The following is a 17,702-nucleotide window of genomic DNA, read 5'->3' as shown; positions in this document are numbered from 1 at the left end:
ACCGACAACTCTAAACTGTGTTAGGAGAGACAAGTATCTATACTATTGCTTTCTCTTAAAACGGCTCCTCTAAAAAGATGGTCCCTGAGGATCCCTGAGACCATTTCAAGGGGTCTAAGAAGTTGAAACCATTTTTTTTTTTTTTTTTTTTTTGCGGTACGCGGGCCTCTCACTGTTGTGGCCTCTCCCGTTGCGGAGCGCAGGCTCAGCGGCCCTGGCTCACGGGCCCAGCCGCTCCGCGGCATGTGGGATCTTCCCGGACTGGGGCACGAACCCCTGTCCCCTGCATCGGCAGGTGGACTCTCAACCACTGCGCCACCAGGGAAGCCCCCGAAACCATTTTTATAATAACATTAATATGTTATTTGCCCTCTTTTGCTCTCATTTTCTCATAAGTGTACAATGGAATTTTCTAGAGGCCACATGGCGTGTGATGATATCATCACTCTAATAGCTAATGGAATGTGCACTTGTGTAGTCTTGTGTTTTAAAATTTTCTCTTATTTTCTAAAACAGTAAATATTGATAGATATAACTCAAATAAACAAAAGCTCTTTGCATTCCTCAATAATTTTTAAGAGTATAAAAAAGTCCTGAAACCAAAAAGTTTGAGAGCTACTGGAAACAAAGTGTCCAATATCCTGAAGATCAGTGTGGAATAGTTGAGTATAACCAAAAGACAGGTGTGGATGAGCCAGTTTCCTCCCACTCAGTCTTCAAGCCCCTGAGAGACTTGGTTTAAGGAGGGCACACAGGATAATGCTTATCTGGGTAGTCACTTCAAAGTACCTCACTACAGATTCAAAGTACAATTATTGGTTTGGCCAAAAAGTTCATTCGGGTTTTTCCGTAACATCTTGTGGAAAAACCCAAATGAGCTTTTTGGCCAACCCAATACAATAAGTACTTGATGAATTGACATTTCTCAGGTCTAGCTTACTTATAATTATTCACAAAACAATCTCAGTCCTCCATAACTAAGGGAATTTGGGTGGAACTTACTCCCAAATTTTACTTCTTGATAGACCATTTCACTGTAAACAGGTAAGCGAATTCCAAACTTAAAGAATGGTGTTGCTCCTTGGCCATCAATTTATACCTTCCAACTAAAGGACTACTAGGTATCTAGATAAACAACCCAAGTTTTGTTTCTCTTTTAGGGCTGACTCACAACTGATATGTAATGATGTGAATATAAATGTGGATAACCACGCTGTCACCTAAAAAAGGCAAACTTATTTACCTCAAGTAAAGCAACAGTTTCCTCTCAAAGAATATACATTGCAAAGATAGTCTCTTGTGTACTTTGAGCTGATTAATTTGACACAAAGTATAAAATCTAAATGATTGCTAAAAAAAAGTTTTCTACTGTTTTTATATTTTTTCCTCTTTCTGTTTCTTCCTACAGGGTGTCCATAGAGTCATTTAAGCATGGAGTCCTGAGAGACCAACTAGCTAACTTGGCCACAAGGCAGAAGAGCCTTTTACTTGTAGCAAAAAAACAGAAAAAAATAAGCCAGAAAATTCAGAACTATAAGAATGTTACATCTTTGTCTGGTCTTAGTTTCAAGAAGCTGCCATTGAGCTCAGAAATCTCTAATGAAAAGGACAGCCAAGAGTTTACTAGTCTGGAAAATTCAGTACAGCCCCAGTCATGTTCAGTTTCTCCTGTCAGCCTTGTTTGTGGAAGCATGCAGGAAACACAGTTGTCTTTGGAAATCTGGCATGACAACCAAAATACCAACACTTGTCTAAATTCAAAGACAGTGAGAAGGGAAGAATTTTCTGGAAATGAACTGAATTCTAAACAAAGTGTCAGTGACTGTACCTTAGATAGATTATCAAAATCCAGACTTTCAGATGGCACTAAGAAGATTAAATTACAATCGCAACCTATTTCTTTTATTGCTCAAGCAGAATATTCACAAAAAGAAAATGATCTTACAGATACTACAGCCAAAGGGCATGAGTCCTTTAGTCCTTCAGCAGTAACTGGCACATTAAAGATTTCAGAAACCGCAAGTGTATTTGCCCACAATGATGCCAATCCATCAACTATTATTTGTGATCATGCTCTTTCCAATTGTGATCCAAAAAAAGGAAACAGGAAAACAGCTTCGCAGCAACCACATATGGGGACATCAGAATCCCTGGTACATCAAGGGATTGATGTCTTTGGCAGTAATACGGGGCATCAGGTGAAAGCTTATCTTAGAAAATCAGCTCTTGCTGTTCCACATGCAAATGATAGTCAGAGCTCCTCCTCCTCTGGGTCTGGCCGTCAACATACTGTAAAAAATCCTTCAAAATACAGCACAACTCCTAAAAAGAAATGTATGCAGATAAAGGATCTGATACTGCTAGGAAGAATTAATCCGGGAAATAATATTCTGGAATTCAAAACACAGGTATCCTTTTTTTTTCTCTAAAATTACGTAAATTTTATAAGTAAGTGAGTAAATGTTGCTGTCACATAGTGTCAGTGTTTAGCTCTAATTAGGGGAATAGGGTTTGGCTGGGCTTCTTGAATGGAGAGACCATTATATCTTAGCAAGTGAAATCATGCTTCTAAAATTGCCCTGTACATTTTAGTTACAAGCACCTTTAGGCTCTCAGACCAAAATTAGTTTTACTGCAGCAGGAAGGATTTAAGAACAAAATAAAAATAATAAATTGGAGCTGTGTTTGGTTCCAAAGTTTTGGGAACTACCAGTGTGTACTGCTAAAGCTTCCCCTAATAAGGGTTAAGTATAAACACATCTTCCATAGTAGCTCAATTTAGAAACAGAAAGTGACTTGGAGTTTGGGTAAATATAACTCAATTAAAACAATATCACATATGCATAATAACAGAAGAGGAAAAAAAAGATTCTGCTAGAAATGCCTACAAATGAGGCTTCCTTTCCCTTTTCCCCCTATTCATTTTTTGAAAGAGGATATAAGAGTGGCAAAGTTTGCAGGGTCCTGGAATGCTGCTTTGCTTGTGGACCAGTCCAACAGAAAACCAATCCAAGCTAATTGGAATTTAATCTAAATGACCCCTTTTTTCAACCCTTTCTACTTCTGGATTATAAGACTTTTCCTAGTTAATAAGCTTTATTTATAAGTTAGGAGCAAAAAAAACTTAATTTTAATGCTCCAAACTATAGTTTAAACACTAAATTAGCAGCTTGATCTCAGATCCCTTGATGTTCCTGTTTGCTTGCCTGTCAACCAATTTATTGCTAAGTAATACCTACTTCACATTAGCCAAAGCAACTCAAATTTCAGTTATTGGTTACATTAGCTAAAATTTTGACAGCTGTGGTTACTCCTCTGGATCAGCAATGATAAAATTCTAATATAATTCTTTGTATTTCAGCTATTTTTAACAGCTTTATTGAAATACAATTGACATACAATACGCTACATGTATTTAAAGTATATAATTCGACAAGTTTTGATGTATGTACATACGCAAAGTATAAAATCTAAATGATTGCTAAAAAAAAAGTTTTCTACTGTTTTTGTATTTTTTCCTCTTTCTTCCTACAGGGTGTCCATAGAGTCATTTAAGCATATTGGTCTGTAGTTTTCTTGTGTTGTCTTTGGTTTTGGGCTCAAAGTAATACTGGTCTCACAGAATGAATTCCAAAGTGTTTCCTTCTCTTCTGTTTTTTGGAAGAGTTTGTGAATTGGTATTAAGTCTTTTAAAAATGTTTTCTAGTAATCAGCAGTAAAACCATCTGTACCTGGGCTTTTTTGTTGTTGTTGATAGTTTTTTGATTATTAATTGTGTCTACTTTTTATAGTTTTTTTTTCAGATTGTCTATTTCTTTTTGAGTCAGTTTTGGTAGTTTGTATCTTTCTAGGAATTTGCTCATTTCATCTAATTTATTGGCATACAGCTGTTCATAGTGTCTCTTATAGTCCTTTTTATTTCTATAAGGTCAGTAGTAATGTCCACATTTTCATTTTTGCTCTTAGTAATTTGAGTCTTCCCTCTTGCTTTTCTTGGTTAATCTAGCTAAAGGTTTGTCAGTTTTATTAATCTTTCCAAAGAACCAATTTTGATTTTTTTGATTTTCTCTATTTTTCTATTGCATATTTTACTTTTTCCACTTTAATAGTTACTATTTCCTTCCTTCTGCTTGCTTTAGTTTAGTTTGCTGTTTTCTTTCCAGTGTCTTTCTTGTAAGTTTAGGTTATTGATGTGAGATCTTTCTTCTTTTTCAATATAGGCATTTACACCTATAAATTTCCCTCTAACCCACTGCTTTTACTGCATCCCATAAGTTTCAGTATGTTTTGCCTTCATTTTCATTCATCTCAAAGTATTTTCTCATTTACCTTTTGATTACTTCTTTAACCCGTTGTTTATTTAGGAGTATGTTGTTTGAGTTCCACATAATTGTGAGTTTCTCATTTTTTTGTTATTAATTTCTAATTTCATTCCATTGCTCTTAGAGAACATACTTTGTATTATTTTGGTCCTTTTAAATTTTCTGCGACTTATTTTGTGGCTTAGATAGTGTGTAGCCTATGCTAGAGAATGTCCCATGTGTACTTGAGAAGAATGTATATATCCTCCTATCATTAGGAGTTTTCTATAGATGCCTGTTCAGTCTAGTTAGTTTATAGTGTTGCTCAACTTTCCTCTTTCCCTTTTGTGATATTATTATTATATATATTATTGATATATCTGTAAATGTTATAAAGCCAATAATTCATTGTTATAATTATTACTTTATAAAATTTTGTGACTTTTAAAGGAGCTGAGAAGAAAGGAGAGCAAGTTTATATTTATAACTTTTGATATATTAACCTTCTTACTTATCCTTGCTGGTTCTCTTCATTTGTTCCTGTGGATTTGAGTTACCATATGGAGTCATTTTCTTGGCCCAGTAAAACTTCTTCCACCCACCGCCTTTGTGCTTTTGCAAATATATATGTATTATATCCCTATTGTTTTGTACAATTGTTTTAAAAACCAGTTAAGCAAAGAAAGAAGAAATGTGCATTTATACTGTCTTTTATAATATGTGATTACTTTTACTGATGCTCTTTGTTTTTCCATGTGGATTCATATTACCATTTGGGGGTCACTTGATTTCAACCTGAAGAACTTCCTTTAGTATTTTTTGTAAGGCAGGTCTGCTAGCAACAAATTTTCTCAAGAGAGGTCTTTACATCACCTTTATTTTTGAAAGATTTGCTGCAAATAGGATTCTTGGTTACAGGTTTTTCTTTGTGTACTTTGAGTGTGTTATTCCACTGCTTCTGGCTTTCATTGTTTCTGATAAGAAGTCAGTTGTTAATCTTTTGGGGTTTACCTTGTAAGTGATGAGTCATTTTTCACTTGCTTCTTTCAATAATTTCTTATGGTCTTTGACTTTCAGTATTTTTACTATGTATCTATTTATGTCTCTCTTTGTGTTTATCCTTGTTGGACGTCACTGAGCTTCCTGAATATGTAGATTAATGTTTTTTAATAAATTTGGGAAATTTTTAGCCATTATTTCTTCAAATATTTTTTCTGCTCCTTTTTCCTGTCCTTTTGGTACTCCCATTATGCATATGTTGGTGTGCTTAATGGTGTCCCACATTTCTCTGAAGCTTTTTCATTTTTCTTCACTCTTTTTTCTTTTTCTTCTTCAGCTTACATAATCTCTATTGATCTCTCTTCAAATTCACGAATTCTTTCTTCTGACATTGAAAATCTGTTGAGCCTCTCTATTAAATTTTTCATTTTAGTTATTGTACTTTTCAACTGAACTTCTTTTTGTTTCTTAATAAATTGTTTCTTTATTGATACTTTCTGTTTGATGTGATATTGTTATCATACCTTGCTTTCCGTCCTTAATTATGGTTTCCTTTAGTTCTTTGAACATGTATATAAACGGCTGTTTTTTTTTTTGTTGTTTGTTTTTTTGCGGTACGCGGGCCTCTCACTGTTGTGGCCTCTCCCGTTATGGAGCACAGGCTCCGGATGCACAGGCTCAGCGGCCGTGGCTCACGGGCCCAGCCGCTCCAAGGCATGTGGCATCTTCCCGGACCGGGGCATGAACCCGTGTCCCCTGCATCGGCAGGCGGACTCTCAACCACTGCGCCACCAGGGAAGCTCTAAACGGCTGTTTTGAAGTCTTTGTTAAATCTAACACCTGGTCATTCTCACAGGCAGTTTATGTTGCTTTTTCGTTAGTTTATTTTGCTGTATGTGTCATACTTCCTGTTTCTTCACATGTCTCATAATTTTTTGTTGGAACTGGGCATTTTAGATATTTTAGAGTAGGCAATGTATTGTAGCAAGTCTGTGTATTGATCCCCATCTTCTCTTACGTTTGTTATTGTTCCCAGGCAAAATATTTGTGCCATGGCTCTGGAGCTTAGGGCAGGAACATGGCAACTTCTCTCTGAATTATACCCCTGCTTTAGGATCTGAGCATTTAGTGGAAAGGGGCACACTAGCCTCTTGCCTTTTCAACTTGCCTCTCCTGATGTGAAACTACCACCTTACAAGCCAGGGCAAGTGTGAGCAGGACCCCAATAGTCTCAGTAGCACCTTGCCAAAGGTAGAGACTCTGTCTCACCAGTACAGGTTAAACAGAAGAATTTGGAAATTTTTTTTCCAAATTTGGAAAAATTTCAGCTATTATTTCTTCAAATATTTTTTCTTCCCTCCCCTCGTTTTTGAATTCCCATTACATATATATTAGGCTGCTTAAAATCATTCCACAATTCACTGTGATGATCTTATTTTTAAATTCTCTTTTCTCTGTGGGTTTTTTATGCCATTCCTATTCCTGTGTCTTTGAATTCACTAATCTTTTTGTTTGCAGTGTCTAATCTGTTAATATCATCCAGTGTATTTTTCATTTCATATGTTGTAATTTTCATCTCTAGAAGTTTGATTTGAGTCTTCTTTTATATCTTCCATGTCTCCATGTAACATTTGGAACATGTGGAATATAATAACTATTTAATGTCCTTATCTGCTAATTCTAACATCTTTGAGAGTTCTCAGTCATTTTCAATTGATTGCTTTCTCTCCTCCATATGGGTTTATTTTCCTACCTGTTTCTAGGCCTGTTAATTTTTTATTGGATCCCAGAATTGTGAAATTTAGCTTGTTGGATGCCAGATATGTTTTTATTCTTAAAAATATTTTGGATATTTGTTCTAGAATATAGTTAATTTACACAGAAACAGTTTTATCCTTTTGGGTCTTGCTTTTATAATTTGTTAGGCAGGATTGGATCAGTGTTCAGTCTAAGGCTAATTATATCCCACTACAGAGGCAAGACTCTTCTGTGTACCTCCCAATGCCCCATCAGTTTTGAGGTTTTTCTAGTCTTACTATTGGGAACAGGTGCTATTTCTGCCCTTTGAGAATGCCCGAGAATGCCATTACCTCTACTTCTTTCAAGTAGTTCTTTTCCCAGGCTTGGGTAATTTCCTCACACACATGGCCAATCACAGCTCAGCGGAAGATCTGCAGAGTTCTGCAGAGTTCTCTGAAGATCTGCAGAGTTCTCTCTATATATATTTCTCTCTTCTTCAGTACTCTGTCCTGCAGACTCTAGCCATCATGCCTCCCTAGACTATGCTCTGTCTATTCAACTCAGAGAATCCACGGGTTTTGCCTGGATGCCCTCTCTCTGTAACATGACATGGAAACTCTCAAGGCAGTGAGTTGGGACAATTATAGGGCTCACCTCATTAGTTTCTCATTTCTCAGGATCACTGTACTTTGTTCCCTGATGTTTGGTATCTTGGAAACCATTGTTTCATATATTTAGTTTGCCTTTTTTTTTGGTTGTGTCATGTGTTAGGGTAAATCTGGTCCCTGTTACTTCATCATGGACAGAAGCAGAAGTTCATATATTTCAGATACTTTTTAATCCTAATTTTTGTTTTATTTTTCACCTCAGGAGACTACCCATAAAGCCAGTGTTTTATTGAATGGCAAAATTAAGGTAGAAAATGGTCAGATTTATCAAAACCCAGTCATCTGGCTCAAGGATCTTCTAGGAGCTGATAGTTACGTGACCTGGAATTATGCTTGGAGTAAGGTGGGTCATTCTTAAGTTATCTTTAACTTCATATTCAAATGGAAAGGTACATATTTTTTTATGATAAAACTATTTCCTTTTTTTAAGAAATCTGAAAGTTCTCCAAATTAGTTTTGTCCTCATGCATCCCTTCTGCAGTGTACTACATGCTTTCTCCCACAATTCCTATTTGCCAGAATTCCCCACAGCAGGATTGCACAGCTAACTGAGCCTCTCCTTCCTTGTTCCTCACCTAGTCTCAGAAAATTGAATGCCCCCGATCTTCCCCTCTTGTCCCTGCCACCTCACCTCCACAGTGATTGCAGGTCCCTGTGACTCCACATAGAAAATTTGGAACCACTGGTGAATTGATAATTTAATTAATATGTTACTAGTATTCTGATAAAATAAAGCAAAATATTCCCCTAAAGACGAAAATTATGATAAAGGGGCCTAAGACACACAGAAGTTATGGTGCACTTTTGTGTTTGAACATAGTCTTATCCATGAATTGCTAGCCTCCCCAAAAAATATTTCTGAATTTTTATTCAGACTTCCCAGACTTAGTGGTCTCCCCCTCAGTTCTGACTTCTGAGTTATAAGCCCAGTTTAATAACCAATTTGAAGAGTATCGATGACTGACACCCTTGAGGTCCAGTGATCAGCCACCTCCAGATGTCCATGGCACCCCTTCAGGGAACAGTATTGCAATGATTCACCCAGGAAAGTGTGAGTCATCAGACAGTCACCATTACTGTTTCACAGAATTGCAAATACCTTTAACCTCCACTAGCCATTACAGTAAGTCTCAGTGCACCAGTAATAGAAGGTGGTTTCCTCTCTCGTTTTTTGTCCAACTCAGCTCTGCCCACTCTCCTTTCTAGCTCCTATCTCAGTCTTAGTCCCTAAACTCTGCATTCTGGTCTCCTAGACCTCTGTTGCAGGTGCTTCCAGAACAGTGTTTCAGTTCCTTCACTTACATGAGCACATTTTAAATTTTCTCTGCTTTATATTATAGTCTCTCTGTGTTCCTTTTTTCCTGTATTATTATTATTTTTTATTTCCCACCACTGGAGTCACCAGGCCATCTGCTTTCAATTCAACCTGCCTAATCCTTTCCATGGATTCATAAATCATATTTGCATGTTAGTAATTAACATTTTACCCATGGAAATCCCTTTTTATTGCAAAGTTTCTTAAATTCATGATAGATGATATTATTTAGCTGAAACTGAATCTATGCTCACAGTGTGAATATGGTACTAATTGCTGTAGCTTAGGTTGTTTTGAGCTTAACATGCCTGTGGCCCACTGATGATGACTCAGTCCTCCCACTCTTTTTCTCTGTTGGAACTACTGCATTTTCTGCTTTTGAATAGCTGGCTGTGATATCATTTGGCTCTCACTCTGTACTTATATGCCTCATTTACATATCACATTGCCTCTGGTCTTTTCTCATTAGCCATGTCAATTGGAGTCATATTGTTTAACATCTATGTGATAGTGAAGCCAAATACAAATGTGGGCACTAAAATTAGGGCAGTTCTTGGATATAAGATACTCATACAGATTATCTGAGCAAGCTTAGATTTTTTTTTAATTATCCTAAAAATGGAAATAGTTTCAAAAATTACTGTAGGACACTCATGTACTTCTAGTAAATACCACAAGCTGAGAAGCACTGCCCCAGTGAGTTTGTTTACAATTTTTTAAAGCCTCTTTTAAAATTTACCACAGTAACCTCTACCCCTCTTGTCTTGGGGTAACTCCTGAATTCACAGTCACTTCTTGATAGGAGCTTTTTGCTACCTCGGTAAATGTGAACATTTCTACCGACTAGTTCCTAGTACAGTGGTGGGGCTATAGAGCCAGGACTGGTTGGTTGTCAGGCAAGAAATGCCAGAAAACTAGGTCTTGTCCTACATCAGACAGAATGACACAGCCACTAGACACAGAGATGACTCATACCTCGTACCCAAGCAGCTGAGCTGCTGTACAGCTTTGCCAAGGGAATCCTCATGCGTACTCCACTGGACATCACTCACTCCTCTTGCCACTTCAGTCTCCTGAAGTGACCTAGTGCCTGTTCAGTTTGAGTTCTATTCATTGTTATCCTTGTTCATTAAATCACTCCTACCTTGTGGAAAATAGATTTTTAACTCAGTGGATTTTCTTAAAGCTGTGTTCTTTGAATGTGTGAATTATCCCTAGTGATGTCTGGGACCTATGGGGACTCATGACCTCTAAGGCTACTAAGGTAAAATTTTACCCAGCACTAACTGATAAAAATATACTTTAAATCTGAGACATAGGTGAAAACGTACTGAGCCTACACATTGATGAGTGTATAAGGTGTGTTGGATATTGTCAGGGTGATAATGTGAACAAAATCCATTCTTTCTTCTTTTTATATACTTGCAGGTAAACTTTATTATTTCTGAGGTATAGTTGATTCCAGCTGTACAACATAGTCATTCAAAATCTTTATAGATTATACTTAAATTTATTATAAAATATTGGCTATATTCCCTGTGCTGTACAATATATCCTCATAGCTTATTTATTTTATACATAGTAGTTTGTACCTCTTAATCTCCTACCCCTATCTTGCCCTTCTTCCCTCTCCACTCTGGTAACCACTACTTTATTTTCTCTATCTGTGTCTGTTTCTGTTTTGTTATATTCATTCATTTTATTTTTTAGATTCCACATATAAGTGATAACAGAGTATTTGTCTTTCTCTGTCTGACTTATTTCACGTAGCATAATACCCTCCAGGTCCATCCATGTTGTTGCAGATGGCAAGTTTACATTCTTTTTTATGGCTGAGTGATATTCCATTGTACATATATACCACATCTTCTTTATCCACTCATCTGTTGATGGGCGCTTAGGTTGCTTTCATATCTTGGCAACTGTAAATAATGCTTCTATGAACATTGGGTGCATGTACCTTTTCAAATTAGTGTTTTGGGGGTTTTTTTTTTTCAGATATATACCCAGGACTGGAATTGCTGAATCATATGACAGTTCTATTTTTAGTTTTTTGAGAAATCTCCATACTGTTTTCCACTGTGCCTGCACCAATATACATTCCCACCAACAGCATACGAAAGGGTTCCCCTTTCTCCACAGCCTTGCCAACATATGTTATTTGTATTCTTTTTGATGATAGCCATTCTGACAGGTGTGAAGTGATACCTCATTGTGGTTTTGATTTTCATTTTTCTGATGATTAGCAGTGTCAAACATCTTTTCATGTGACTGTTGGCCATCTGTATGTCTTCTTTGGAAAAATTTCTATTCAGGTCTTCTGCCCATTTTTTGACCAGGCTGTTTGTTTTTTGATATTGAGTTGTATGAGCTGTTTATACATTTTGGATATTACCCCCTTAATACTTGCAAATAGTTATATCATTTGCAAGTATTTCCTCCCCTTCAGTAGGTTGTGTTTTCATTTTGTCAGTGGTTTCTTTTGCTGTACAAAAGCTTTTAAGTTTAAGTAGGTCCCATTTGTTTATTTTTTATTTTGTTTCCTTTGCCTTAGGAGACAGATCCAAAACAATATTGCTCTGATTTATATCAAAGCATGTTCTGCCTATGTTTTCTTCTGGGAATTTTATGATTTCCAGTCTTACATTTAGGTCTTCAATCCATTTGGATTGGTATATGGTATGAGAAATGTTCTAATTTCATTTTTTTACATGTAGCTGTCCAGTTTTCCCAGCACCACTTATTGAAGAGACTGTCTTTTCTCCATTGTATATTCTTGCCTCCTTTGTCATAGATTAATTGACCATAAGTGCATAGGTTTACTTCTGGGCTCTCTATTCTGTTCTGTTGATCTGTGTGTGTGTGTTTTTGTGCCCGTACTGTTTTGATTACTGTAGCTTTGTAGTATAATCTGAAGTCAGTGAGTATAATTCCTCCAGCTCTGATCTTCTTTCTCAAGATTGTTTTGGCTATTCAGGTCTTTTGTGTTTTTATACAAATTTTTAAATTATTTGTTCTAGTTCTGTGCAAAATGCCATTGGTATTTTGATAGGGGTTGCATTGAATCTGTAGATTGCCTTGGGTAGTATGGTCATTTTAACAATATTAATTCTTCCAGTCCAACAACATGTTTTTCTTTCCATTTGTTTGCTTCATTTTCAGTTTCTTTCATCAATGTCTTACAGTTTCCCAAGTACAGGACTTTTACCTCCTTAAGTAGGTTTATTCCTAGGTATTTTATTCTTTTTGATGGAATGGTAAACAGGATTGTTTCCTTAATCTCTTTCTGATGGTTCATTTGTTTTTTTATTAAATACATATTTATTGGAGTATAATTGCTTCACAATGCCGTGTTAGTTTCTGTTGTACAACAAAGTGAATCAGCCATATGCATACATAGTTCATTGTTGATGTATAGAAAGGCAACAATTTTCTATATATTAATTTTGTATCCTGCAGCTTTTCTGAATTCACTGATGAGCTCTGGTAGTTTTCTGGTGGTGTTTTTAGTATTTTCTATGTATAGTATCATGTCATCTGCAAACAGTGACAGTTTTACTTATGTGTTTCCAATTGAGATGCCTTTTATTTCTTTTTCTTGCCTGATTGTTGTGGCTAGGACTTGCAATACTATGTGAATAAAAGTAGCAAGAATGGGCATCTTTGTCTTGTTTCTGATCTTAGAGGAAATGCTTTCAGCTTTGCACCATGAGTATGATGTTAACTATGGGTTTGTCATATGTGATCTTTATTATGTTGAGGTATATTCCCTCTGTGCCCACTTTCTGGAGTGTTTTTATTATAAATGGATGTTGAATTTGGTCAAAGCTTTTTCTGCATCTATTGAGATGATCATATGATTTTTATTCTTCAGTTTGTTAATATAGTATATCACATTGATTGATTTGCAGACATCAAAAAATCCTTGCATCCCTAGGATAAATCCCACTTGATCATGGTGTATGGTCCTCTTAATGTATTGTTGGATTCTGTTTGCTAATATTTTGTGAGGATTTTTGTGTCTGTGTTTATCAGTGATATTAGCTGTAATTTTGTGAGGTTTTTTTGTGATATCTTGTCTGGTTTTGGTATCAGTGTGATGCTGGCCTTCTAGAATGAGTTCGAAAGTGTTCCTTCCTCTGCAGTTTTTTGGAATAGTTTGAGAAGGATAGGTGTTAACTGTTCTCTAAATGTTTGGTAGAATTCACCTGTGAAGCCATCTGGTCCTTTACTTTTGTTTGTTGGGAGTTTTTAAATTACTGATTCAATTTCATTACTGGTAATTGGTCTATTCAGATTTTCTACTTCTTCCTAGTTTAGTGTGGGGAGATTGTACATTTCTAAGAATTTGCCCATTCTAGATTGTCCATTTTATTGGCATGTAGTTGTTTGTAGTCTCTTAAGATCCTTGGTATTTCTGTGGTGTTGGTTGTAACTTTTCCTTTTCATTTCTGATTTTATTGACTTGGGCCCTCTCCCTTTTTTTCTTGATACGTCTGACTAAAGGTTTATCAATTTTATCTTTTCAAAGAACCAGATTTTAGTTTCGTTGACTTTTTCTATTTTTTAGTCTCTGTGTCATTTATTTCTGCTCTAATCCTTATGATTTCTTTCCGTCTACAAACTTTAGGTTTTGTTTGTTCTTCTTTCTCTAGTTTCTTTAGATGTAAGATTAGGTCATTTATTTGAGATTTTTTCTTGTTTCCTGAGGTAAGCTTGTGTCACTATAAACTTCCCTGTTACAACTGCTTTTGCTGCATCCCATAGATTTTGGATCATCATGATTTTGTTTTCATTTGTCTCTAGGTATTTTTTTTTCTTCTTTGCTTTCTTCAGTGAATTGTTGGTTGTTTAGTAGCATATTGTTTAGCCTCCACGTGTTTGTGAGGATATTTTGCAGTTTTTTTTCTTGTAGTTGATTTCTAGTCACATAGTGTTGTGGTTGGAAAAGATGCTTGATATGATTTTAGTCTTCTTAAATTTATTGAGATTTGTTTTGTTGCCTAGTATGTGATCTGTCCTGGAAAATGTTCCATGTGCACTTGAAAAGAATGTATATTCTGCTGTTTTTGGATAAATGTTCAAAATCCATTGTTGTTAACTGTCAGTTGTTTGGAGAAATGACAGGTGGCATTCAGTGGCCTCACCGCTCTTTTTCCCTGGCAAGTGAGGAGGGTTTAGCATACTGAGTAGGCCAGGTCTGTTCCATTAACATTACCAAGCTTTGTTTAGTCATAGGATTGAGCTAAAAGTCTGCCTAACCATTCTGTATTCCTTAGGCCTTCCTCACTCTGTTCAGTAACAAGCATTTACTGAGCACTCAGGGTGTGCTAGACAGCATGCCAAAAGTATGTATTATCATATATATTATCTCCTTTACTCCTCCCAACTTAAAAATCTGGAGATACTCATTTAACAGATGCACAAACTCAGGCTCAGAGAATTTAAGAATTTTGCTTAAGAGCTGGGACTTAAGAGCTTTTTCTTAGTATTGTCAGGCACTATATGAAGAGCTAGAGAATAAAAATTAATATTATACAGATCCTTCTTCAAGGAGCCTATAGTTCAATGGAAACGGACACATTAATACATAATTTCCTTTAAGTGGGATAAGTGCCTTGACAGAAGTATGAGCACAGACTTTATGGGATCCTAGAGGAGGGTCATTACTTGAGCTTAGCAGTTATAGGAAGGCATCCTGGAGGAAGGGATGTCCAAGTTGAGACTTGCTGGTTTAACCATAGTGAACCTAGCTTCTGGGAGTATACTATTAGACTGCTCTAGAACTAGGTCCAGAGGACGCAAAGACCCTTGGACTCAGAACATTTCTGGCAGGTGTTTGCCAGTCTACCTCAGTCCAGCCCATTTGTATGTACATATTTCTAAGCTCTGACCTTTTGGGCTGATACACAATAACTAAGTTCAAAAACAAACCAAGAAAAACAAAAAAATTTTGATGTATAGACCTAAAATGCAGTTAATCTAACCAGCTGTGTATCTGATTTCTAGAAAAGTACCATTTTACTTTTATGACTTAATTTTATTAATGCAACATTAATTTTTTAAAGTTATAAAGTAGCAGGTGCTGGATTAATATTTGTTGAATAAGTGAACATATGAGAGAATTAATGGTACATATCAGGGATCAGCAATTTTTTCTGTAAAGGGCCAGATAATACATATTTCAGGCTTTGTGAGCATATGGTCTCTGTCAAAACTACTCCATCCTGCTGTAGCATAAAAGCAGCCATAGATGTTAAGTAAATGAATGGGTATCACTGTGTTCTAGTAAAACTTTATTTACAAAAAAGATGGCAGCCCAGATTTGGCTGTGGGCTAGTTTGCCAGTACATAATGTACAACAATCAGTACTTTACTGGAGTTACAATTTGCAGGAGAAAGCTGTATTTGCTTCTGATAAAATATATGATTTTGAAGTTCTGTGTTTAATTATATGCAGGTAACATACCGGGGGAAGGAACTTTTAAAGTATATTTCTGAGGAATTACCCTTGCCTCCAGACCCAAACTTGGTACCTCAGCAACATCAACCTTGTCTTCCAGGTATGTGCAGACGAACACCTGTTTCTTAGTTGTGGGGAAAACACACCCACATCTGCTGAGAAGGCATTGCACTTGTCTTTTTTTTTTTCCATTCAGGTTAAATTCACATGATATTCAAATAAACATTTTAAAGTGAACAATTCAGTGGCATTTAGTACATTGACAGTGTTTTACAACCACCAGCTCTGTGTAGTTCCAAAACAGTTTCATCACCCCAAAAAGAAACCCATACCCATTCAGCAGTTACTTCCCATTCAGCAGTTACTTTCCATTCCCCACTCTCTCCAGTCCCTGAGAACTACCAGTCTGCTTCCTGTCTGCATGGATTTGCCTAGTCTGAATATATTATATAAATGGAATCCTTCAATATATGACCTTTTGTGTATGGCACCTTTCACTTAGCATAATGCTTTTAAGGATTATCTACATTGTAATAGTACTTCATTCCTTTTTATGGCTTCCATTACATATATATATAAACCACAGTTTACTTATTTATTCATCCTTTGATGGACATTTGGGTTTCCACTTTCTGGCTGTTGGACATAGTGCTGCTATTAACAGGTGTATACATATATTTGTTTGGATACCTGTTTTCAGTTCTTTTGGGTGTATACCAAGGAGTGGAATTGCTATATTTATAGTTATTATATGTTTAACTTTTGAAGGAACAGCCATTACTGTTTTCCACAGCAACTGAATCATTTTACATTCCTACCAGCAATGTACAAGGGTTCCATTTTCCCCACATCTCCACCAAAACTTGTTATTTTCTGTTTGTTTGTTTACAGCACTCCGTTTAAACACGGTTTAACTTAAATTCTAGAAGAATGACACCTTCTCTCACAATTCCTTTCTCTGAATCTGTGATGTGCTTACTTTAGGTAGATTTTTTTTAAGTGTCATGTAAAAGGGAAAAATGGTATTTTTTTCCTTCCTGCAGGCATGATTTGGTTAGTTTTCCATATTTTCTAAAAATAGATCCTAGATACTAGAATTAAGTCTTTGCTTGTTAGGGTACACTAATAAACCTTCAGAAAACTGAAGAGAATGTGGTCTTCACCAGTCAGCAGCCGATTTTGAAGTTATTGGAAAGGGCGGTACACATTTATGAAAAGCAGACATAACTAATGTTATATCACCCTTCTCTGCTGCAGTGCACCCTCTTTTTCCCCCAGTTTCCCTGTCTTAGACCAGTTGGGGACAATATATGAGGAGAGGAGGTACAAAACAAAAAATGATAATTCTGTGACAACCAGAGTCAAGAACCAAACAGGATTACTATCACAAGCCTCTAACCAGGGGTTTCCCAGGGTTACTCCTTTCCTTACAACAAATCCCAGTAATTCAAAGTACCTTCCTAAGTTTATACTGAATTCACTCTAACCTTTGTCTCAAAAACTGGCTTCAGAATAAGATGCATTTTCCCCTGTTTTCTAAGGATAGCCTCAAAAGTATTTTTCATCATTTTGGGGAAACACATAAAATAAAACAATTGTGGGGAAGTTAAAGAGCTTACGAAACTGGAAGGAGTTGTAGTAATTCATGGTCTTTGGTTCCTTACCTAATCTAATCTTAGAGATAGGCCAAGGAACCTGAGTTTTTAGGAGTGATTCTTATGCAGCCAGCCTGACTGTTGACTTTGAATGACTAGTAGTATCTGATTTCTTACGCAGGTAATAATTTGAAAATTCTTAATATTCAGCCCTTCACTTTGATTCCAAAGCACACCCACTTTTGTGCTTGTACACTCAAGCCCTCTGTCTCTCTGTCTCTCTTGTCCCTCTCGTCTCTCTGCCTCGTGCACGTGCGCACACACACACTTGAAGGAAAGTCAAGCAAACCCCTTTCTCCTAGTTTCTATCCTTAAGAGTCAAAGCAGAAATATAGGTTCTTCCTCATATCAGAAAGCATATCTGCTCCTCAGATTTTCTAGCTCCAGGCACGTTATTTCCAACCCCAGCCATGCGTCTTCTTCCTCAGAGGGCTCACAGTTCCTCTACTAAATGAGCATGAAATAAAAAATGGGTTCTGAATTGCTGCTTCTGTTGCCTGCAGTATAAACAGTTTCTTGTTACTAATTTCTGTCCAGAAATCCTGAATTTTCTTTCCTTTA

General features: G+C 36.4%; 1 protein-coding gene across 11 annotated transcripts in view; it reads left to right on the top strand.

Moving 5' to 3' along the window:
* Positions 1-17,702, top strand: part of ANKRD31 (ankyrin repeat domain 31) — a 130,576-nt gene that overhangs the window by 99,496 nt on the left and 13,378 nt on the right. For 9 of the 11 annotated variants that reach the window (XM_067731017.1, XM_067731019.1, XM_067731015.1 and 6 more), the window contains 3 exons: positions 1,409-2,408; positions 7,911-8,051; positions 15,484-15,586. In XM_067731017.1, the coding sequence (XP_067587118.1) occupies positions 1,409-2,408; positions 7,911-8,051; positions 15,484-15,586 (1,244 nt within the window). Of the gene's footprint in view, positions 1-1,408; positions 2,409-7,910; positions 8,052-15,483; positions 15,587-17,702 lie in introns of those variants that run through there. The other 2 variants (XM_067731016.1, XM_067731023.1) reach the window with 2 other exon arrangements.

The sequence above is a fragment of the Pseudorca crassidens genome, chromosome 3, assembly GCF_039906515.1.
Source record: "Pseudorca crassidens isolate mPseCra1 chromosome 3, mPseCra1.hap1, whole genome shotgun sequence".
NCBI classification, from domain to species: Eukaryota; Metazoa; Chordata; class Mammalia; order Artiodactyla; family Delphinidae; genus Pseudorca; species Pseudorca crassidens.
Note: the sequence above shows the minus strand (reverse complement) of the source record. Positions and strands in the feature narration are given on the sequence as shown.